General features: G+C 43.8%; 1 protein-coding gene across 4 annotated transcripts in view; it reads right to left on the bottom strand.

Annotated features, from left to right (window-relative positions):
* Window positions 1–25,280, bottom strand: part of LOC130361504 (glypican-5-like) — a 352,385-nt gene that overhangs the window by 135,488 nt on the left and 191,617 nt on the right. For all 4 annotated transcript variants that reach the window (XM_056564558.1, XM_056564557.1, XM_056564555.1 and 1 more), the window contains one exon: window positions 14,920–15,040. In XM_056564558.1, coding sequence (XP_056420533.1) covers window positions 14,920–15,040 — 121 coding nt within the window. The remainder of the gene's footprint in view (window positions 1–14,919; window positions 15,041–25,280) is intronic.

The raw sequence follows: 25,280 nt of genomic DNA, 5'->3' as shown, positions 1-25,280 counted from the left end.
ACATGCTCTGATCTGTAGGGTTTTTCCTCAGCTGAAATCCACCACATTTTCTATGGAAACCTTATTTTCTATGGAAACCTTATAAGTAAATATGTTGGGTTTTTGTGAAAATGTTTGGGGCATGCCCCATTTTGGTGACCACGCCCCCTTTTCCCTAGGGCCACAACACTTTTTCGGGATTTCTTAGTAAAAAGGAGAGTTAGTCTGGCGCACAACCTGACAAAACATGTCGGGTTTGCATTAGTAAATGAGGGTCTTTGAGTTTTATATACAGTATATAGATATGAGGTTTCCTCTTTATATGACATTTGTACTTCTTACTTCGTTACATAAAATGTTGCTTGTAAACGTTGTGGACTGATCTGCTAGATATCATGTACTGACATCTTATTCATGAGATATATGATGATTTCGGACATGCAGTACAAAGTCCTATGACTCTTGTCCATACACAATCAGAGTATGTGGCCCCATGCCATGTGACTGCTGTAAAACACTGCAGCTTGACATCATTTTTGTGCAATGCAGTACAACCCCATGGAACACACAGGAAAGTTCTACTGACTTCCCTAGTGTAAAATGACAGATCCAAAGTGTAAAGAGAGATAGTACAGACAACATTATCTGTTCGACACAATCAATACTTCTATTATTGCTCTATTCTGTTAGATATAATACTTTTCGATATCCAAATAATCACATAAACTGATGCCCCATGTACACTATCAGCCATATCATAGTCTTGATAAGATCTCTAAACAGGGGTGTAACAAGGAACTATAGTAAAGACCCATTCCATTATGACAGAACTCACCCACTGCTGTGTTGCTGTTCCTCTATTCCTTGCTTTCCCATTAACCAAATAAATACAATTTTCCACTGTCCCTTTCACGCACCTATTTTATTATCCACAGTGATCACTAACAGACACTTACCTGTGAGTGGAGGTGAGTCCTCTTCACTGCTGGGCCTCCTTAGCAGCTGCTAAGTCTTTTTATTGGGACATTAAAGAGGTACTCTGCTGGAAAACATTTTTTTTTTAAATCAACTGGTGCCAGAAAGTAAAACAGATTTGTAAATTACTTCTATTAAAAAAAATATTTACCCTTCCAGTACTTTTTAGCAGCTGTATGCTACAGAGGAAATTCTTTTCTTTTTGAATTTCTTTTTTGTCTTGTCCACAGTGCTCTCTTCTGACACCTCTGTCCATGTCAGGAACTGTCCAGAGCAGCATAGGTTTGCTGTGGGGATTTGCTTCTACTCTGGACAGTTCCTAAAATGGACAGAGCTGTCAGCAGAGAGCACTATGGTCAGACAGAAAGGAAATACAAAAAAAAAAAAAAACTTCCTATGGAGCCTATAACAGCTGATAAGTACTGGAAGGATTAAGATTTTTAAATAGAAGTAATTTACAAATCTGCAACAACAAAAAAAGTATGCACTCACCGCTGGTAAGCTGCTACGGGCTCCGAGTCCGGGATCACCACGGCATGAATGTAGACGGTAAGGGGCGCTCAGAGGCTACGCCGGTTGTTTCGGACGTAGGAACGTCCTTCTTCCGGCCTCCGAAACAGCCGGCGTAGCCTCTGAGCGCCCCTTACCGTCTACATTCATGCCGTGGTGATCCCGGACTCGGAGCCCGTAGCAGCTTACCAGCGGTGAGTGCATACTTTTTTTTATTGTTGCATATAGCGATACTTTACCTAGTGTGTGCACCCCGCAAGTGCTGCGTATATATAGAAGTTAGTCCGGACGCTCCTAGCGGTTACCTTGTATGTTTGCTTTTTCCACCTATTTGGTTTGCTACCTGGTGTGCTCTCTCCTTCTTGGATTTTCTAATTTACAAATCTGTTTAACTTTCTGGCACTAGTTGATTTAGAAAAAAATGTTTTCCAGTGGAGTACCCCTTTAAGCATTTCTGAATTCAGTTCTCGGAAATGTTTGGTGGTCTCATAGACAGTAAATGGAGCAGTGACCCCACAGGCATGATCCATACTGTTGATTTTGCGGTCCATTATGTCCCTGTTATGGGGGTCCCAGCAGTTGGACCCTAATGATATGCGTGTTATATTACCTATGCCCTGTGGATAGGAGATGACTTAATGAGATAGGTAGCAACTTTCAAAGGTCTGCTGCTAGTATCTTGATGTCAAAAGGTTCCTTCAGAGGCAGAAGTGTAACTACAGTAGTAGCCAACCAGAACCAAAAAGGTTTTTTGTAGGGGGTATGTGCCAAAGTTACATCTACAGTATATGAACTCCAGGACTCAGGTTTTCCCCAAGTTTTCCCAGAAGGAAATTGTCCAGAAGATCACAGTGTCTCTGCCAGTTTGTCATGTTTCCATAGTGCTTTCTGGTGCCATCACCTGGCCATCTAAATCGGTAATGTAATACTACATGGGGCCACTACAATGAATATGGAATCATGTTATACATGGCACATTTGCAGTAATGACATGATTGTCTTTGTTTCATAGATCTATACACTTGCGATCAGAGATGTTTTTTTGTGTAGCGAAAATTTCCACAAAGTTCTCTAGGCAAAAAATGACTTATTAGAGAGAAATGCCTTATATACTCAGGCTACTTTCTTCATCTCCCCCTACTTCTTAAACTAATCGTTAGCACTGTTCCCGTAAAGTTTATCCTGCCTAGTGTGTCCTGGTACACAGGTACTAAAAGAGGTAGCATTCAAGAGAAAGACAAATTCCAAAGGGCCTGATTGCAAAAGGAAAACCAGGTGAATTATTCCTATGAACCTGACCTGGATATGCTCAGGAAGCTGTGTCTCAGTGACCTGAAACCATATGTGGGGGATAGGATCCTTGCAACAGTTTTTTACTGACTACCCCTGTGAAGATCCCCGATAGCTTGCTCAGAAAAACTGGAATTTCAGCTAATGCAGGGTTCCAGTCAAAAGTCAAGGTCAAATTTAGCAACAAAGTCACATCCCAAGCAAAGTGCAAGAACAAGCCAGACTACACCAATAGGGAACAGATAACCCCCAGGTAGAAACATAACTAAATCTCAGTAGAACTACAAGCATCAGCAAAACAAGTGTCTCAAAGAACTGTGTTACAAATCTGAAGTATTCCACAGCGTTGTTTTTGCATTGGATTGCACCAGAAGTAAAGTCATGTACCAGGTTGTTATCCATAAACCTTGGCTCTGAAGTAGTGGTAAGTGGGAAACTGCATTGAGATACAGTTGCACACCTCTAGCCACATGATACTACAACACTCATCATCCACCTATATTACAGTCATCCACAACCTTATTTCTGGTATTGTGAACTTGACACTTTTGCGTACCTTAGCCAAAATACAGAGCCTATTGGATTGCCACGCATGCCATATCTACTGTTCACTTGGAGGGCACCACACACTTACAAAAGCTTATCCTGAAAAGTTTGATGAAAGGTTAGTGACCATTTTAATTACCATGTGCACTTTTCGAGAGTGTCGCATGGTAAACATTTCATGGAAATATCATGGAAATATGGTGATGCAATAAGCTGCTGCCTTTAAATATTTATATATCTTCAAGCTTGACATAGATGCAGAACGTAGCTGTGCATGGGTGTTGGATGTAGCTGTCCTGTGCTCTTCTGTGGATTGGATCTCCTGCATGCTGCCTTGAATACCACTTCATGTGTGTCCATCCAGGGGAACATCATTAATGTTAGAGGACGGTGCTGCACCTTACTTCCTAGCATGGATATATGCATTGGGACTATAGGTTCCACATAACTGGCAGGGCAAAGCGAGGAACGTGCAGGGGTGTGCACTCGGTGGTGTGCTTTATGCAATTTAAACTGTCATTATGTACAAGATGCATGAAATATGAGCCTATATAAATATTTAAAAGCAGAAGCATATTGGATCAGAGTGTTTTTTACATGATATATGCAAAGACTGTGGGGGAGATATTAAAAAACTATTGTAATTTCCGTTCCAGCGATATTAATTAGACTTTTTTTAAATTCCCCTCACATTTTCAAAGGTCTCTCATGCTACTTTGAAAATACGTGAGAGTTCATTTTCGTGGCACTTTGTTTTTTTTTTGCTCCGTTTTTATTTTTTTTGCAACAAAATTGCCTAGTTTGTTGTTAAAATCTGCAATTTTGGCACCAAAATAGCAGATTTTCACGCCAGATTTTACATCCCGGAATATTGGAATATTACATGAGATGCTTCTGCTGGAAAACTTTGGCAGAAGCATCTCAGGTAATATTCCATTAATACTAGTGCCCAGACAAGCGATAACTTATAAATAAAACATTTCTAGGGCTTAAATGGGCAATCTCATTAAAACTAATTTTTGCTATTGCACTCCTTATGGTAAATAAAACATCTTTTTAATGTATTTTGCTTAAAAAAATGAAGTTTTCTATGTTTTATTTGTGTTAAAAAAAAGCTGTCACTAGGTGCCTCCATACTTGTCCAGAGCACATTTTCTGGCCTGCCAGAAGTCTAAACACAGGAAATGCAGCCTAGAGTTCTGAGGGGTGTGTGCCCAGCTTTATCCAATCATAGCTCCTCTCATACTAAACTACACACTGGCAGTTGGTAGCAGAATAAGGGAAGAAGTTCTCCCCTGTATGGCTTCAGATGATGTCACACCTGCTGGGGAACGCCCCTTCCCAGTCTATGAACCTGAACCAGAGGCTGAACAGAATATACAGAGCAATATCAAGGTAGAAAACTAAAAAAGAATAACAATAAAATCAGGGGGTGGTTTATCAAGATGGGGCAGTGAACTGGGAGAATTATAACATTTATGTCACGATGCCGGCTGGCAGGAGGTGGATCCTCTGTGCCAGAGAGGGATTGGCGTGGACCGTGCTAGTGGACCGGTTCTAAGTCACTACTGGTATTCACCAGAGCCCGCCGCAAAGCGGGATGGTCTTGCTGCGGCGGTAGTGACCAGGTCGTATCCACTAGCAACGGCTCAACCTCTCTGACTGCTGAAGATAGGCGCGGTACAAGGGAGTAGACAGAAGCAAGGTCGGACGTAGCAGAAGGTCGGGGCAGGCAGCAAGGATCGTAGTCAGGGGCAACGGCAGGAGGTCTGGAACACAGGCTAGGAACACACAAGGGAACGCTTTCACTGGCACAATGGCAACAAGATCCGGCGAGGGAGTGCAGGGGAAGTGAGGTATACATAGGGAGTGCACAGGTGAAAACACTAATTGGAACCACTGCGCCAATCAATGGCGCAGTGGCCCTTTAAATCACAGAGACCCGGCGCGCGCGCGCCCTAGGGAGCGGGGCCACGCGCGCCGGGACAGGAACGAGGGAGAGCGAGTCAGGTACGGAAGCCGGGGTGCGCATCGCGAGCGGGCGCCACCCGCATCGCGAATCGCATCCCGGCTGGAGGCGGTATCGCAGCGCACCCGGTCAGTGGATCTGACCGGGGCGCTGCCGTAGCGAAGATGTTGCGAGCGCTCCGGGGAGGAGCGGGGACCCGGAGCGCTCGGCGTAACAGTACCCCCCCCCTTGGGTCTCCCCCTCTTCTTAGAGCCTGAGAACCTGAGGACCAGACTTTTATCTAGGATATTGTCCTCAGGTTCCCAGGATCTCTCTTCAGGACCACAGCCCTCCCAGTCCACTAAAAAAAAAGTTTTACCTCTGACCTTTTTGGAGGCCAGTATCTCCTTAACGGTGAAGATATCAGAAGAACCGGAGACAGGAGTAGGAGAAATGAGTTTGGGAGAGAAGCGGTTGAAGATGAGTGGTTTAAGAATAGAGACATGGAAGGCATTAGGAATACGAAGAGAAGGAGGAAGAAGAAGTTTGTAAGAGACAGGATTAATCTGGCACAAAATTTTGAAAGGACCAAGATAGCGTGGTCCCAATTTGTAGCTGGGAACACGGAAGCGGACATATTTAGCGGAGAGCCATACCTTGTCTCCGGGAGAAAAAATGGGGGGAGCTCTTCTTTTCTTATCAGCAAACTTCTTCATGCGTGATGAAGCCTGTAAGAGAGAATTTTGGGTCTCTTTCCATATGGTGGAAAGATCACGAGTTATTTCATCCACAGCGGGCAAACCAGAGGGCAAGGGAGTAGGGAGGGGGAGGGGAGAGAGGGTGACGGCCGTACACCACGAAAAATGGGGATTTGGAAGAAGATTCAGAGACTCTGAAGTTGTACGAGAATTCGGCCCATGGAAGAAGATCTGCCCAGTCATCCTGGCGGGAGGACACAAAATGCCGTAAATAATCACCCAGGACCTGGTTAATTCTTTCTACTTGCCCATTGGATTGAGGATGATAAGCGAAAGAAAAGTTTAATTTAATCTTGAGTTGTTTACAGAGAGCCCTCCAGAATTTTGACACGAATTGGACGCCTCTATCCGAGACGATCTGCGTGGGCAACCCGTGAAGACGAAAAATGTGTACAAAAAATTGTTTTGCCAACTGAGGCGCTGAAGGAAGACCAGGAAGAGGAATAAAATGTGCCATCTTGGAAAATCGATCAACGACCACCCAAACAACAGTGTTGCCACGGGATGGGGGTAAGTCTGTAATAAAGTCCATACCAATCAGAGACCAAGGCTGTTCGGGGACAGGCAGAGGATGAAGAAGACCAGCGGGCTTCTGGCGAGGAGTCTTATCCCGGGCACAGACAGTGCAGGCCCGCCCAAAATCAACAACATCCGTCTCCAGAGTCGGCCACCAATAGAAACGAGAGATGAGTTGCACGGATTTCTTGATGCCCGCATGGCCTGCGAGATGGGAGGAGTGACCCCATTTGAGGATTCCGAGGCGTTGGCGTGGAGAGACGAAGGTCTTCCCTGGAGGAGTTTGCCTGATGGAGGCTGGAGAAGTGGAGATCAGGCAGTCAGGAGGAATGATGTGTTGCGGAGAGAGCTCTACTTCCAAGGCATCCGAGGAACGAGAGAGAGCATCGGCCCTAATGTTCTTATCGGCAGGGCGAAAGTGAATTTCAAAATTAAACCGGGCAAAGAACAGAGACCACCTGGCCTGGCGAGGGTTCAGCCGTTGGGCAGACTGGAGATAGGAGAGATTCTTGTGATCGGTGTAAATAATAACTGGAAATTTTGATCCCTCCAGCAGATGCCTCCATTCCTCAAGTGCTAATTTAATGGCCAGTAGCTCTCGATCCCCGATGGAGTAGTTCCTCTCCGCCGGAGAGAAGGTCCTAGAAAAAAAACCACAGGTAACAGCATGCCCGGAAGAATTTTTTTGTAGAAGAACCGCTCCAGCTCCTACTGAGGAGGCATCAACCTCCAATAGGAAGGGTTTAGATGGGTCAGGTCTGGAGAGCACGGGAGCAGAAGAAAAGGCAGACTTGAGCCGTTTAAAGGCGTCTTCCGCTTGAGGAGGCCATGACTTAGGATTGGCATTCTTTTTGGTTAAAGCCACGATAGGAGCCACAATGGTGGAAAAATGTGGAATAAATTGTCTGTAATAATTGGCGAACCCCAAAAAACGTTGGATAGCACGGAGTCCGGAGGGGCGTGGCCAATCTAAGACGGCAGAGAGTTTGTCTGGATCCATTTGTAGTCCCTGGCCAGAGACCAAGTATCCTAGGAAAGGAAGAGATTGACATTCAAACAGACATTTCTCCATTTTGGCATAAAGTTGATTGTCACGAAGTCTCTGAAGAACCATGCGGACATGCTGGCGGTGTTCTTCTAGGTTGGCAGAAAAAATCAGAATATTGTCCAGATACACAACAACACAGGAATATAAGAGATCACGAAAAATTTCATTAACAAAGTCTTGGAAGACAGCCGGGGCGTTGCACAGGCCAAAGGGCATGACCAGATACTCAAAGTGTCCATCTCTAGTGTTAAATGCCGTTTTCCATTCATCCCCCTCCCTGATGCGGATGAGATTATAAGCACCTCTTAAGTCCAGTTTGGTAAAGATGTGGGCACCTTGGAGGCGATCAAAGAGTTCAGAGATAAGAGGTAGAGGGTAGCGGTTCTTTACCGTGATTTTATTAAGACCGCGGTAGTCAATGCAAGGACGTAGGGAGCCATCTTTCTTGGACACAAAGAAAAATCCAGCTCCGGCAGGAGAGGAGGATTTGCGGATAAACCCCTTTTTTAAATTTTCCTGGATGTACTCAGACATAGCAAGAGTCTCTGGGGCGGACAGAGGATAAATTCTTCCCCGGGGTGGAGTAGTGCCCGGGAGGAGGTCAATAGGACAGTCATAAGGCCTGTGAGGAGGTAGAATCTCAGCTTGTTTTTTGCAAAACACATCAGCAAAGTCCATATAGGCCTTAGGGAGACCGGTTACAGGGGGAACCACAGGGTCACGGCAGGGAGTACTGGGAACCGGTTTAAGGCAGTCCTTGAAACAAGAGATACCCCAGCTCTTGATCTCCCCTGTGGACCAATCCAGGGTTGGGGAATGGCGTTGGAGCCACGGTAGTCCAAGGAGAATTTCGGAAGTGCAATTGGGGAGGACCAAGAACTCAATTTTTTCTTGATGAGGTCCGATGCACATTAGAAGGGGCTCCGTGCGGTAACGCACGGTACAGTCCAATCTTTCATTGTTAACACAATTGATGTAGAGGGGTCTGGCGAGACTGGTTACCGGGATGTTGAACCTGTTGATGAGAGAGGCCAAAATAAAGTTTCCTGCAGATCCGGAATCCAAGAAGGCCATAGTAGAGAAGGAGAAGGTAGATGCAGATATCCGCAAAGGCACAGTAAGACGTGGAGAAGCAGAGTTGACATCAAGGACTGTCTCACTTTTGTGCGGAGTCAGCGTACGTCTTTCCAGGCGGGGAGGACGGATAGGACAATCCTTCAGGAAGTGAGGTGTCAGGCGAGACCGGTCAACTTGCATAGCCTCCACGGCGGGAGGCACAGGAACGGATTGCAGAGGACCAGAGGAGAGAGGAGCCGGGGAGAAAAAACGCCTCGTGCGAACAAAGTCCATATCCTGGCGGTGCTCCTGACGCCTTTCGGAAAAACGCATGTCAATGCGAGTGGCTAGATGAATAAGTTCATGCAGGTTGGCAGAATTTCTCGTGCGGCCAGCACATCTTTAATGTTGCTGGATAGGCCTTTTTTAAAGGTCGCGCAGAGGGCCTCATTATTCCAGGATAGTTCAGAAGCAAGAGTACGGAATTGTATGGCGTACTCGCCAACGGAAGAATTACCCTGGACCAGGTTCAGCAGGGCAGTCTCAGCAGAAGAGGCTCGGGCAGGTTCCTCAAAGACACTACGAATTTCCGAGAAGAAGGAGTGTACAGAGGCAGTGACGGGGTCATCGCGGTCCCAGAGCGGTGTGGCCCATGACAGAGCTTTTCCAGACAGAAGGCTGACTACGAAAGCCACCTTAGACCTTTCAGTAGGAAACTGGTCCGACATCATCTCCAAGTGCAGGGAACATTGTGAAAGAAAGCCACGGCAAAACTTAGAGTCCCTATCAAATTTATCCGGCAAGGATAGTCGTAGGCCGGAAGCGGCCACTCGCTGCGGAGGAGGTGCAGGAGCTGGCGGAGGAGATGATTGCTGAAGCTGTGGTAGTAGCTGCTGTAGCATCACGGTCAGTTGAGACAGCTGGTGGCCTTGTTGCGCTATCTGTCGTGACTGCTGGGCGACCACCGTGGAGAGGTCGGCGACAACTGGCAGCGGGACTTCAGCGGGATCCATGGCCGGATCTACTGTCACGATGCCGGCTGGCAGGAGGTGGATCTTCTGTGCCAGAGAAGGATTGGAGTGGACCGTGCTAGTGGACCGGTTCTAAGTCACTACTGGTATTCACCAGAGCCCGCCGCAAAGCGGGATGGTCTTGCTGCGGCGGTAGTGACCAGGTCGTATCCACTAGCAATGGCTCAACCTCTCTGACTGCTGAAGATAGGCGCGGTACAAGGGAGTAGACAGAAGCAAGGTCGGACGTAGCAGAAGGTCGGGGCAGGCAGCAAGGATCGTAGTCAGGGGCAACGGCAGGAGGTCTGGAACACAGGCTAGGAACACACAAGGGAACGCTTTCACTGGCACAATGGCAACAAGATCCGGCGAGGGAGTGCAGGGGAAGTGAGGTATACATAGGGAGTGCACAGGTGAAAACACTAATTGGAACCACTGCGCCAATCAGTGGCGCAGTGGCCCTTTAAATCGCAGAGACCCGGCGCGCGCGCGCCCTAGGGAGCGGGGCCGCGTGCGCCGGGACAGGAACGAGGGAGAGCGAGTCAGGTACGGAAGCCGGGGTGCGCATCGCGAGCGGGCGCCACCCGCATCGCGAATCGCATCCCGGCTGGAGGCGGTATCGCAGCGCACCCGGTCAGTGGATCTGACCGGGGCGCTGCCGTAGCGAAGATGTTGCGAGCGCTCCGGGGAGGAGCGGGGACCCGGAGCGCTCGGCGTAACAATTTATCAAGTTAAAGAGAGGTACTATTTAAATGTAAGTTCAGGTGCAGTGATCATGAAAAAAAATATATATTTTTTTAAATAACATTTTCCAATAATTATTTATTTTTCAAAAATGTATTAGCTATTATAGCTAGCAAAAAGCTAATGTGAATTTTTTTATGTAAAATAGACTCTCACCCCTTTGAAGATATCATGTAAAACATGAAAATTACATAGCCACGCCCACTTTTGAAAGACTGATGTGACTAGTGTAAACCTTGGATAATTCTCATGTAAAAAACTTTGATAATCTGATGGATCTGGCGCGAAACACAACATTTATGATGTGAAGAGTTTTGAATACGACCCCCTGTGTTGTTTGGGAAACACTGACACACACAAAGCACCCAGAGTAATATCAGGTCATCTGTTTGCATTTTGGAGACATTTCATGAAGCTACGGCCATATACAGACCATTATATTATATTATTATTATATACTTGCTTAAAATATAATAAAATGTAAAAAAAAAAAAATAATAATAATAATTAGTATTAATTATTTTCTCTAACAAGACAAAGAAAGATACCCCGCCAACACCATATACTTGATGACAGTATGTCAAATAGTAGTTAGTTGGCGCTAGTTTAGTCACATCCTCAGCACCAGTACATCTGTGTCACTTCAAAGAGTCCCAGCTAGAAAATGTCAGATGCGAGCGAACAATTAATGAACACATTTCCCAGTATTACTCAATCCAGTGCAGCTTATGAACATCTGCAGTAAAACCTGCCTAAAAGATCTTACGGTCTTATTATAGGACAGGATCATCCTTTATACATGGAACTAGTTCAATGTCGGGATTCAGTACAGATGTTCCACTGCGGCGACACAGCAAAGTGCTATTAAATGGAGCCAGCTGAATCAATACTGTGCAAGAATACAGAATATTAGAAATTCATATACGGTCCATTGGAAACATATATCAGCAGAGGGAAAACCAACATGGAAAATTACTGCTACTTTCTAGGCTTTGATGTTGTATAAGATCCTTATATAAATTATGATCAAACAACCTGCACTATTTAGAGTGTTAGGAAGGAAAACACCAAGGAATTAATCAGTGTTCTGTCTAATCCTTCCCAGGGAATTAATGAACATGTGAAAGGGTCCTCGGGCTCCCAGTCCCTACAATGTCTAGTATTGCAGTAAGCAGCCTGACATGGCCTTACCACTGAATGTGATAATTCTCCGATTTTTTTTCCGGTCTGTATCTTTGATCACTCGACGATGTGTTACAGTAGGAATTATACTTCTTACACTACGTTCACAATGCCACTGGGCTCCACTAAATGAAGCTATGTCTCTCAATCCATTGGAAGGATGGGTGTTGAGTACAGATAAAAATACTTCATTCACAATCTTTTTTTCTCAGCCCAACTCCTGTTAAAAAAAATGGACATTCAAGTCAATGGGATATGTAGGAACCCGTTGGGGTCAGTTGTGCTCTGACCCGTTCGAGTTTTATTCAGCGCCATAAAAAAGATTTGAATGGCAGTGTGAACCTAGCCTTAGAACCCAGGAACTTCAAGTTGTGCTTCTACTCATATAATAGTCCATAGAACTTCAGGATAATATCAATAATGGTTTCACTGTCTAGTACATTTTAAAGAGGATTTCCAAATGTTAAAGATTTGTCCAGGATTTATAAAAAATTGCATAAGAGCTGGATCTGGCATAAAGTGAGAAAAAAAACCTGAAACAAAACAACAACAACAAATAAAAAAAAAACTACATTTACTTACTCCAAATCTGCCAACAATTCAATGACAGTCCACCAGTCATTGCAGCAACCAGGGGAATACCAGAATGATTGCAAAATAAGGGGTGAATAGAGGATTTTCTTTCTTCTTCACATATGCTATTTCAAGCCTTTACCCAATTTTCTAAACCCCTTTAATAAACCTTTTTATTGTTGCAGCTACTTTGTCAGCAACAATTGTATGGATCTTCTAGTGAGTGCCAATGCTTGAAAACCACAAGAAAAAAACCTTACTCTGACACAGAAACCCACCGACAGCTAGAAAGCTAGAACCAAGGGGCTACAGATCCTCAATGAGAATGGACTGCGGATAAGGGAATATAGTTTAAAGTGGAGTATCCCTTTAATAGCCATATAATCTGATATACCAGGATCCGAGGTACAGTATTAGATAGATATAACCTATTGACGTCCACATAGCACAACAACATTTTCTTTTTCAGTACATATGAAGAGAGAGATAGATACTGGTTAGAATGTAAGTCATATAAGTACACAAAAGGATCTAATCAGAAATGGGTACAACTTATCAAATAAGCCCATAAGAAGGAGTGTTATATTTGTAATGGTCCATATATGGGTAAACATGAATGATTTGTGTTACTTAATTATAATAAACACACACATGATTAAAGTATATCAGTTTAGACATGAAAACACTTGAGGAGCCACCATCTTGGAAGGAGAAGATGTACCAGGTGTTTCACAAGAAGAGATCAGGAGAAGTACACTTGGACCAACAACATTTTGATGATTAAATTGGGAGACTGCCAAATAGTGTTCTCTTTGAAGTACGGACGCACCAGGTCCAGTGTGGGCCAGTATATTGTGCAATATTGTGGCTAAGAAATGTCAGTAAATGATATGTATAAACCACAAAACCATCAGATCAATCCCTGAACTACACTTTGCTTTGTACAATATACTGATGTCAATATGAGATCATGAAAAGCATCAGATTTCCAATGTTTCTCATTTTTATTTACCCACATCTATTTTCAGACAATCTCCTCTCACAATACAATTAGACTTGTGATAAATATATATGGAGAGACCTGTTAAGTCTTTTCTGAGGATGAAGGAAAGACGAGGAGAACACAGCAGCTTGGGTGCCATAATCTGTGGTTGTAGGGTTCCCTGCTGTGCATCTGGAATGGAGCTATCTGTAACCATTAAAGGGGTTGTGCGCTGCCCTGCAGTTAGGAGCTCCGCTCACAGCGTCCGGAAGTTCATTACTCCGAACGCAGTGTGCGGGCTTCCGTGTTCGCGGCCGCCGGGCACGACGTCACGCCCGTCCCCTTTGTGACGTCTCGCCCACCCCCTCGTGATGTCTCGCCCGCCCCCTCGTGATGTCACGCCCGCCCCCTCAACGGAAGTCTATGGGAAGTCTTCCAATAGACTTTCGTTGTGGGGGCGGGCGTGACGTCACGAGGGGGTGGGCGAGACGTCACAAAGGGGCCGGGCGTGATGTCACGCCCGGCGGCCGCGAACACGGAAGCCCGCACACAGTGTTCGAAGTAATGAACTTCCAGACGCTGTGAGCGGAGCTCCAAACTGCAGGGCAGCGCACAACCCCTTTAAATGCTTTCCTACTATAAGACACAACATAGTGCACAAAGGGGAACTTTGTGGAAAGTAGTGATGATTTTATACATTCTATCATAGTTAATGGCTCTACAAACCACTGGTAAAATAAGTTTCATAATCCATCTGACCCATGTTACCTGGTCTTTAGTTTTCTGAATTGCAGAGGTGCAACCTGGGGACCTTCTCATCACAGATTGGATTCTTGGTTTTGGATAAATGGGAAAAGTAGTCCCAATAAGGTTATGGTTAGCTTAGTCAACTATGGGAGAAGTGAAGTTGATGGAAATGTGTTAGTTGTAATGGATGTGTTATGATGATAACCATGTATAAGGAATGTTACGATAAACTGAAGATGCAGAAGAAAATAGTAGAAGTACAAAAAAATCTGTACTAGAAGACATAGTTCAATGTACATAGTGGTCAGATTATGGATGATTCTTGCTGCTACATAATTGTAGATGATGCATTAATACAGTAAATGGCCCAAAGACTCCACCATGCCCCCTCCCATAAACTTGCATTAAGGGGGCGTGTTGCAACATCATGAGGGGCATAGCCAAGACGTCACGACCCCTGCCGCCCCCACCCAGCGTTCTAAATGAACGCCGGGTGCTGCAAAGAGATCGCGGGGGTCCCAGCTGTGGGACTCCATGATCAGACATTTTATGGAGTACCCCTTTAAGCATACTTGTCTCGCTAAATGACTAGTAGTGTACATTAGGTTCTTGCTATGGACGGACTGTGGGCCTACAAGAGTACATAGCAATAAAGTTCTTACACTCTGGGCCTGTACAGAACTGGTGATCATTGTACATGGGGAAAAGTACTCTAAGAGAAGCAAAGACAGCTGTGACAATTTCCCCTACCTATATATGTAATAGGGTTAAATCCTGTAAGGCCAACTGCAAGGTCTTCACAAATGTACAATGTTAACAGTTTCACTTCCTCTAGGTCCAAAAGTATTTGGGCATTATTGGCCATAAATCCTCCAAAGGCTTTGTTTGGGTCCAAAGGTATTTGATGCCCCTTTGTCCATGGTTATGCTTGTAGGCAGGGATGGGTAAATGAGATGTTTTATACCGGTCAGTCTACCATAAAACCCCACAACAACAGGAAGCATAAAATGACAGTATAGGGGCGTATACAACATAGCACTGCCTGCTTTCCATACCTGTATGAAGAGCCGCATCTTATTGATAACTTGGTTGATGATGACGTTGGACCCTCGGACTTTTACTTCTGGATTGTTTACTTGATCTTTAAAATCACTGGAAACAACGAGGTTGGTGTAACTATGGGAAAAAAAGAGGAAATTGGTGACCCTGATTTAAAAGTAGTCAGAAGTTAGGCAGTCATGACATGACTTATACATATCCTTATAAAATATTTTCCATTCAGATTTCATATAAAATAGCTTACAAAACTGACCAAATAGTGAGTTTTTAGGACAGGAAAGAGAAGTAATGCAATGGCATGGACTCAATACAACATCAAGCCAAGTTGATAAAGGAATAATAAAGTGAAACACCTACGGAGTACGGACCCCTATGTAACTGCAGGAGTGTTCATATAAAGAGCATAACTAGAAGTCAAAAACCCAAAGCAACAAATAGAATGGGGCTGCCTTCTTATCCTCTTATTGGACAGGCATTTTAGGCATAATGATCGCTACACCAGGTATCACTTTCCTGGTTCCTTTCAATTACAGAACACAAGAGATGCCAGACCAGTTTGCTTTAATATCAAATAGATATGCTGTAAAACTAGATGGCAAAGCCTGACCATTGGGAGTGTCACTAGTCCAGAGATCTTGGTATTCAATCTTGTTGGAGAAGTAGACATGCATGGGCAATCATTCTCTATTATATTATTGGGAGATGCAGAAACAGTCAGGTAGGTTCACTGGTTGTACAAGTGTTTTGTACGAAAGATCCTTTAAAGGGGTACTCCGCCCCTAGACATCTTATCCCATATCCAAAGGATAGGGGATAAGATGTCAGATCGCCGCGGTCCCGCTGCTGGGGACCCTCGGGATTGCCGTTGCGGCACGCCGCTGTTATAACTGCACAGAGCGAGTTCGCTCTGTGCGTAATGACGGGCGATACAGGGGATGGAGCAATGTGACATCATGGCTCCGCCCCTCGTGACATCATGGCCCGCCCTCTTAATACAAGTCTATGGCAGGGGCGTGACGACCTCCACGCCCCCTCCCATAGACTAGTATTGAGGGGGCGGGCCATGATGTCACGAGGGGCGGAGCCGTGCCGTAACGATGCTCCGGCCCCTGTACTGCCCGTCATTACGTGCAGAGCGAACTCGCTCTGTGCAGTAATGACAGCGGGGTGCCGCAGCGGCAATCCCAGGGGTCCCCAGCAGCGGGACTGCGGCGATCTGACATTGGATAGGGGATAAGATTTCTAGGGGCGGAGTACCCCTTTAAGACCAGAAGTCAATCTAGAAATAAGATTCCATTCATGACTAGGATGACGTAAGCTGATCTGATTTCTGCCAGTGATGAAGGTTACATAACCACCGTGTACTAGTAGATCCATAACACCTCTTAGTATTAGAGTAGCATGAAAACAAGTCACCACTGAGCCACCAAGGCTAAGAACCCAATTTCTTTGTGTTCCTAGGACTTTCATTCTATCTCCTCATAATGCTAAATAATGTAAATCTTAATACAGCATCATCAGGGACTACCACCATTCATCACTGGTAAGTCACTCAACTGTTTCCTACTTGTTCAACACAGACTTTGTCCACCATTGCTGGGTAACTACAGTAGGCAGTGAAAATAACCAAACCATTTGAGTGTTTTACAATGAATAACAGTGAATCCCATTATTATGCAATGTTGATAAGTAAGAAATTGACAGTAAAAATCATTATAATCAATACAAGGCATAAAGATGGAGTATTTCATAAATCAGTATACGTGCAGCACATGACTACTTCTGCTATGTAAACACCACCCCATCATTATATACAATAGGTGTATAAGGCAATCAATCATTCACCCATTTTGCCGACATACTGTATAATATATAGTCAGTCAGTTATTCAGAAAGTTTTCAGACTTAGTTTTCCCCCATAATTCTGCACTCAGTACCCAATAATGGCAAAGTGACAACAGAATGTAAGAAACCTTTGCTAATTTATTAAAAAAAAAAAAAAATGGTAATATTGCATTGACATAAGTACTCAGACCCTTTACTAAGTTGAAGTCCCTTTGGCAGGGATTACAGCTTCCAGTCTTCTTGGGTATAAGGCCACATGGTTTGCACACCTGAATTTGGGAATTATCTGCCATTTTTCTCTGCAGATTCTGTAAAGCTCTGTCAGGTTGGATGGGGCTGTCAGTGGAAGCCATTTTATAAGCCAGAAACATATTTGTCCCTAAGCCATTTCTGTGTTGTCCTCCTCTTAGACACTTAGAATTACGCTTAGGAAGCTTAGAATTAAGGCCATAAACCTCAGTCTTGGTTTCATCAGACCACAGAATCTTGTTTCTCGCAGTATGAGAGTCTTTTAGGTGTTTTGTTGTTGTTGTTTTTTTATTTATTTATTTATTTTTGCAAAGTCCAGATGAGCTTTAATGTGTCTTTTACAGTTTCTTTTTGGCCACACTACCATAAAGCCCAGATTGGTGGAGTGCTGCAGTGATGTGGACCTTATGGAAGTTTCTTCCATCTGAAAACAGGATCTTTGGAGCTCAGCTAGACTGACCATTAGGCCCTTGGTTACCTATCTTACTAAGGCCCTTGTCCCCTGATAACTTAGTTTGGTAAGGGTGGCCAGTTCTAGGAATAGTCCTGGCTGTTCCAAATTTCTTCAATTTAAGAATTATGGAAGCCATTGTGCCCTTGGGAGCTTTTAGTGCAGCATACATTTGTTTGTACTCTTCTCAAGATATGTGCCTCCAGGTAATGCTATCTCTGAGCTCAACATGCAGGTCTTTCCTCCTCATGGCTTCATTTTCTTTCTGATATGTATTGTCAGCTATGAGACCTTATATAGACAGGGGTGTGTCTTGGTGTGTCTTTCCGACTTTTGTCCAAACAACTGAATTTACAACAGTGAAGGTGTAGAAACATCTCAAAGATGATCCAGAAAAATGGGAGGAGCCAGAGCTGAACTACAGGTGTCATAGCAAAGGGTCTGAATACGTATGTCCATGTAAAATTTTAGTTTTTCTTGTTTAAGAAAGTTGTAAACATGTGTAAAATTCTATTTGCTAATTCTCGTTCTGGGCTATTTAATCCAGAATGAATGGAAAAAAATTTTACATAACAAAATGTGAAAAGAATTAAAAGGGTCTGAAAACCTTTTGAATGCATTGTATAACAGCCTGCCGATAGTTAATGTTTTCTTTAGTTTACATTCTTTTTGTTTCAATGATAAATGTACAATGACTAAGGCAATGCACGGTGACTTCTTGTCATATATGTGAGGTCATCTGGAGGTAAGCACAAGTACAGTAAGTGGACATCACGTCGCCGGTGTAGTCAGGAAGATATTGTCTGCACACATCGGGGGAGATTTATCAAAACCTGTGCAGAGGAAGAGTGGTGCAGTTGCCCATAGCAACCAATCAGATTGCTTCTTTCATTTTCCACAGGCCTCTTAAGAGGCCTGTGGAAAATGAAAGAAGCAATCTGATTGGTTGCTATGGGCAACTGCACCACTCTTCCTCTGCACAGGTTTTGATAAATCTCCCCCATCATCTCTAAATGTGATTCCATGTGTATTCCCATCATGCACGCACGCGTATGTGAAGTGCCACTGTGGCCCTTGAAGGGCCTGTTGCGGTTAGTGACCATTTTTCTCCTGCTTTGATGAAAAGGATGTGACATTTGGGTTTCAGCTGCAGTACAGTGTTTGCTTTGTCTCGAGCAGCTGCTCTTTGTGCTCTGTCTGTAATGGACTAATATAGATACTTGGGTCATTTATTACGGAAAAACCCACAGTCAGCAGTATCCAGACAGGAGGTTCATTCACCTGTTCTCTTCATCTGTAGTGGATAGGATCATACATACCGTAATGTGTACAGAGTTCAACTAGGACCAAACGGAGCTTGAGGCAGAGGATACATTTACACCCATTTCTTGCTTTCACTGCCTGTACTGGCTGTTCCTTTAACCCCTTCTGGTCATGGTGATTTAAATTTGCTTAAAGGGGTACTCCGCCCCTAGACATCTTATCCCCTTTTCAAAGGATAGGGGATAAGATGTCTGATCGCGATCTTTGCTGCAGCACCCAAGACATCCAGTGCACAGAGCGAACTTCGCTCCGTGCCGGATGACTGGCCAAGTGGGGCGGAGGCATGTGACATAACGGCCATGCCCCCTCAATGCAAGTCTATGGGAGGGGGCGTGACAAGTGCCATGCCCCCTCCCATAGACTTGCATTGAAAGGGCATGGTCATGATGTCACGAGTGGGGCGTGGCCGAGACATCATGAGCCACTGGCGCTGCACCTGACACTCTAAACGAACGCCGGGTGCAGCAGTGAGATCACGGTGATCCCCAGTGGCGGGACCCCTGCGATCAAACATCTTATCCCCTATCCTTTGGATAGGGGATAAGATGTCTAGGGGCAGAGTACCCCTTTAAAGGCCATCTGTGGCCAAAAACATCTGAGATAGGGGATAAGTATTTGATCGCGGGGGTCCGAACGCTGGGGCCCCTTGGAATAAGAACATACAGATGCATTTATATATATATATATATATATATATATATATATATATATTCATTTATTTAAAGGGGTACTCCAGTGGGAAACATTTTTTTTAGGTCTTTATAAGTCAACTGGTGCCAGAAAGGTAAACAGATTTGTAAATTACTTCTATTAAAAAATCTTTACCCTTCTTGTACTTTTTAGCAGCTGTATGCTACAGAGGAAATTCTGTTATTTTTTTTATTTCTTTTTTGTCTTGTCCACAGTGCTCTCTACTGACACCTCTGTCCATGTCAGGAACTGGCCAGAGCAGCATAGGTTTGCTATGGGGATTTTCTCCTGCTCTGGACAGTTCCTGATACGGACAGGGGTGTCAGTAGAGAGCACTGTGGATAAGAAAATCACTCAGACACAAACTTCAGCAAATGACACTTCCCTCTGAAGGTGTTCCTCCTCCAGTGCATGGGTCTTATCATCTTGGGTGTAGCTCTCTCTGGAGGCGCCATCTTATACACATTGTATCAAACACAATGGGGGAGATTTATCAAAGCCTGTGCAGAGGTAAAGTTGTCCAGTTGCCCATAGCAACCAATCAGATTCCTTCTTTCATTTTTCACAGGCCTTCCTAAAAATGAAAGAAGCGATCTGATTGGTTGCTATGGGCAACTGGGCAAGTTTTACTCTGCACAAATTTTGATAAATCTCCCCCAATGGGAGGGGGAGCGAGCTAGTGAGTGGCCTTTTTAGCTAGCATATTCTAAATAGGCATTTTAGCTTATCCATTACACATTTATCTATAACCTGCAAGCTCTATAATGTGCTGACACTATTTTTACCCCGCAGAGCTTACACTCTACACCCCTCCCTGTCAAGTGTTTCAGTTTCTCTGTGTTCCAGGGAATCGCATGCCCCCCACAGTATGAGGCTGTCAGTTTCTGGCCTGACCATATGCATCATTGGCTGTAATGTGTCAGTTGTAGCTCACGGCTCAGCGATAACACCAGCAGCACAGCATGCAGCGGTGGCATCTTTTAGGCAACCTTGAGGGAACATTCATCATCCATGCACTAATTGTTAGAGGCAGGTCCTTTCTTCATTAAGACATGAGCTGCGAAAACTGTATCCACTGCTCCCCGAGCCCCTGGCCCTCCCAGACGTTGCTTCTGTAGCAGTATGCCGTCTATGTTTCCAGAGCATATTTATTGATTGGGGAGAAGCAGTTTCTTAATGTGCACTAATTTCCCTCAATCAGCTGGCCTGTTTCTGCTGAGTGCAGCACTCATCCAAAATAGCAGCACATCTAGAGCCCTGGTGCATCTGTAGGACCTTCAGGAGTCGATGTTTGTCCTTTAAGCCACTAGAGCAGCAGAAATGGCATGACCTGGGACTAAGGGGTTAATAGTCATATGGAAGGAAATGGCCTTAGGATCAGTAAGGGTCATATTATTAACCATCTCATTAAATTGTTGTCAATATAAGCTGCTGAAAAGTATAAAGGTGGATGACTATAGCTTTCTTCAGGCATATTCTGTCTGGCTTACAAACACCATCTTCAAATAGTTTGCTAGTTAAAGGGTACTCTGGTGACATATATATATTTTTTTTTATCAACTGGTGCCAGAAAGTTACTCCACTGCTCAGCATTTGGACTTGCATTGAGGGGGGTGGGGCTATGACGTCAAGAGCTCCCAGCGCCGGCTCCAGCATTCGGAACAGTTTGTTCCAAACCCTGAGAAGCGGAGTACCCCTTTAACAAGAAATGCAAACTGCGCTCATTCCTGTTCAGCACATGTGAATGCACAGATCAAAGTAAAATCTACATCCATGCGTCAGGTTTCGAGCATCCTCTCTTTATTACAACAGTTTATCATGCTGTGCTAAAGAGTCGATGCTCGAAAAGTGTTTCATGGATGTTGCTATTACTCTGCCATACCTTTAAGATGGAATAATATATACTGATGTTTTGTTTGCACCAACATTTGGATACTGGATTCCTTTTTTTCATGTTATTAGGTCCCTTACTCCTAGACAGGCTGAAAAACATTCTCATGCATATTTGTACACATGAGACTGAATGTCATACTAAAGGATAGAGGACTGCCACAGCAATGAGCCAGTAGTAGTAGTAGTAGTAGTAGTAGTAGTAGTAGTAGTAGTAGTAGAAGTAGTAGTAGTAGTAGTAGTAGTAGTAGTAGTAGTAGTAGTAGTAGAAGTAGTAGTAGAAGTAGTAGTAGTAGAAGTAGTAGTAGAAGTAGTAGTAGAAGTAGTAGAAGTAGTAGTAGTAGAAGTAGTAGTAGTAGAAGTAGTAGTAGTAGTAGAAGTAGTAGAAGTAGTAGTAGTAGTAGTAGAAGTAGTAGTAGTAGAAGTAGTAGTAGAAGTAGTAGAAGTAGTAGTAGAAGTAGTAGAAGTAGTAGTAGAAGTAGTAGTAGTAGAAGTAGTAGTAGAAGTAGTAGTAGAAGTAGTAGTAGAAGTAGTAGTAGAAGTAGTAGTAGTAGAAGTAGTAGTAGTAGAAGTAGTAGTAGAAGTAGTAGTAGTAGAAGTAGTAGTAGTAGAAGTAGTAGTAGTAGTAGTAGTAGTAGTAGTAGTAGAAGTAGTTGTAGAAGTAGTAGTAGTAGTAGTAGTAGTAGTAGTAGTAGTTGTAGTAGTAGTAGTAGTAGTAGTAGTAGTAGTAGTAGTAGTAGAAGTAGTAGTAGTAGTAGTAGTTCTTTACTCACAGCCAATGGCAGGTGTCTGTAAATAAGTAGTTTTCTTTTTGACAAACAGCCAATTGGTAAGCTGGTGTCTCTTCTACTGCAGTCTTGCCACCACTTTACTCAGAGATCCGTTCCCCTACCTGCAGCCCCCCGCCCCCCTCGCATCATGCCACAAATTGCCAGCCTAGAAGAGAGCCAACTCTATTGCCAGAGTTCCTGCCCAAGCCCTGTCTCCTTCTCTGGCTCTTGCTGTTGACACCAAGTTTATCTGATAGTCCAGCGTCCACCTTCATAATCCAGCCACCGCCTTAGCAATGGACTGTGGCATCTGGTGCTGCAGAGAGGTATTTGGTTCTGTAATTTGCTATCTAGTGCTGTGGAGAGGTATTTAGTACTTCCCTGTAATATTTGGTGCTGCTGGAGAGATATTTTGTGCGACACTGAGGTATTGGTATTTGGCACTGCTGGCTTCACTGTGGTATTGGTTTGGCACTGATGGAGAGGTATTATTCCTGAAGTGAGGTATTTGGTACTGCTAGGAAGGTATGTTGTGCTGCACTACTGTATAAATTTAGTTCTGTGTAGTGTTCTGTGCTGCTAGAGGGTACTATATGTCACCAAAGATATATATATAACCCTACATATATAGTAGGTAAGGGTATGTATTTGCACTTATGACACCAAAAAGAGAACCATACCACAAATTAAACAGAAAAGTAATAGAATGTAGAAAATAAACTTTATTAATACAATTTAGTAATAAAAAATAGATATTAGAATTAAAACAAAAATAGATAGGCACTAGTGGACATACAAAGATATAGGACAATGGTAGGACCCAAATACATCAAAATATACAAGTATAAGGAGTAAATGCCACAGTAGCTGGTAGGATACAAGAATAATATCTGCCAAAAGTATACAATAAAGGGTGCCAAACCATACCTACACCTGAACCCCAACGATCGTTTCGCTATTATGCCGCTTCTTCAGGGGGCGTGACGCCCCCTGAAGAAGCGGCATAATAGCGAAACGATCGTTGGGGTTCAGGTGTAGGTATGGTTTGGCACCCTTTATTGTATACTTTTGGCAGGTATTATTCTTGTATCCTACCAGCTACTGTGGCATTTACTCCTTATACTTGTATATTTTGATGTATTTGGGTCCTACCATTGTCCTATATCTTTGTATGTCCACTAGTGCCTATCTATTTTTGTTTTAATTCTAATATCTATTTTTTATTACTAAATTGTATTAATAAAGTTTATTTTCTACATTCTATTACTTTTCTGTTTAATTTGTGGTATGGTTCTCTTTTTGGTGTCGTCAAGGGTACTATATGTGCTACAATTTCTTTTATAGCTACTGCACCAGTAATACAGTTTCTGGATAGTAGCATTTGTTAACTGGTAAGACATTAACATCACCATGGATTGGCTAGTGAGACCCAAGCAAAATTAGTTTGAGAAGGCCTGGACTACATCAGAGTCACAGTAAAGATTGATTTGATGTTTTCACTTATGGCATTGTCATCCAAAATGACACTCTACACACCACAACTATGAATGACAAGAAAATGAGCATCTAAAACCCACTAATGCATGGCCAGGTTTAGACCACCAAGGAGGAAATGATTACAAGAAGATGGTGTAATGGCATTAATATTGCATAGTTATATAAGAGCATCTTAAATGGGCACTGTCAGATTTAAACATTTTTTACATGTTGCACATCTTGGTAAAACATTCATCTTTAAAATATACTTCATAAGAAAATTAAGACATTTTTACAGAAATCACGGCTTATTTGAAAGACCACTTAGGGGCCCCCATACTATCCAGAACATAATCCTGTCTGGCTGCAACATAATCTTTGTCTGAGCTGAAGAACAGGTTGGGAAAAAGTTCAGGGAGGTAGGGCAGAACTGGAACCCCTTACTCCTGTTCTGTCTGAAAACAGAGAGGAGGGGGTTACAGAGCAGCCTGCAGTGATTGGATAAAGAGATTCAGCACAGCACAGCAGACTCAGGGAGGAAGTGAATGCATGGTGAGTGAGGGCTCAGTGTTTGCCTCAGCCACGCCCCTTCCTGAGCAGTGGATGCCAAAATGAGTGAGCAGCTGAACAGAGGGATTTGTGAGCCAAATATAGAAGCTAAACACATAAAAATATATATGTAAAGCATCTGCATGACTTAGTGAGTAATATAAATAAATAAGCATTATTTTTTTTTGTGATATGACAGGTACGTTTTAAAGAGTAATAGATGCTTGGAACAAACTTCCAGCAGGGGTGGCGGGTCAATCCACAGTAAGTAAATATAAACCTGCCTGGGATAAACATATATCTATTCGAGGATAAATATAAAAAGAGAATAATATTAGAGCAGACTTAGAGTGTGTTCACATGGCGATTTTTCTGCAATTCGGCAGAAATTGCAGAATTCCTATTATCTTGTTATCTAAACACAGATTTCCACTGACATTCAGGTCCCATTGATTTTAATAGGATTCTGCTACAGAATTCCACAAATATTATATTTTGACGGAATGTGGAAAGTAGAATTTCCGTGACAAAATGCCGGCCACAGAAATTCTGCGTTCTAAATGGGACGGTGGAATCTCATTCAAATCAATTTGCAGTAAATTGAATCATTCTTAATTTAATAATTCATAATTCTTCTGCAGAATTCTGCATGGAAATTCCACTGTGTGAACATACCTTAACCGGTTAACGAAGATGGACGTCTATACTTGTCCGTGTACTGTTAACCGGGTATGGCGCGGGCTCCCGACTCGAGCCCGCGTCATACCGGCCGGCCCCTAGCTGATTCCTGTAGCTAAGGCTGACATTAATAGTTGACATGCGGCGATCGCCACGACCGGCTATTAACCCTTTAGAACGCCGCTGTCAAAGCTTACAGCAGCATCTAAAGGTGCCTCTATGCCGTCTCTGGTGGTCCAGTGGGGTGGATCGCCCCCCCGCAGCATGATCGCGGGAGGGGCGATCCACTGTGGAGGTAGCAGGAGGGCTTAACTCTCTCCTTCCACGGCGGCTCCTGCACTCTGAATGATAAAGCCTAGCAGGGCCAGGCGTATCAATATAGCGCAGAGCACACAGATCAATGTAGTTTTATGGAACCACATTGATCTGTATGAGG

Source organism: Hyla sarda, chromosome 3 (assembly GCF_029499605.1).
Source record: "Hyla sarda isolate aHylSar1 chromosome 3, aHylSar1.hap1, whole genome shotgun sequence".
Classification (NCBI taxonomy): domain Eukaryota; kingdom Metazoa; phylum Chordata; class Amphibia; order Anura; family Hylidae; genus Hyla; species Hyla sarda.
This window is presented reverse-complemented; position numbering and strand designations above follow the sequence as displayed.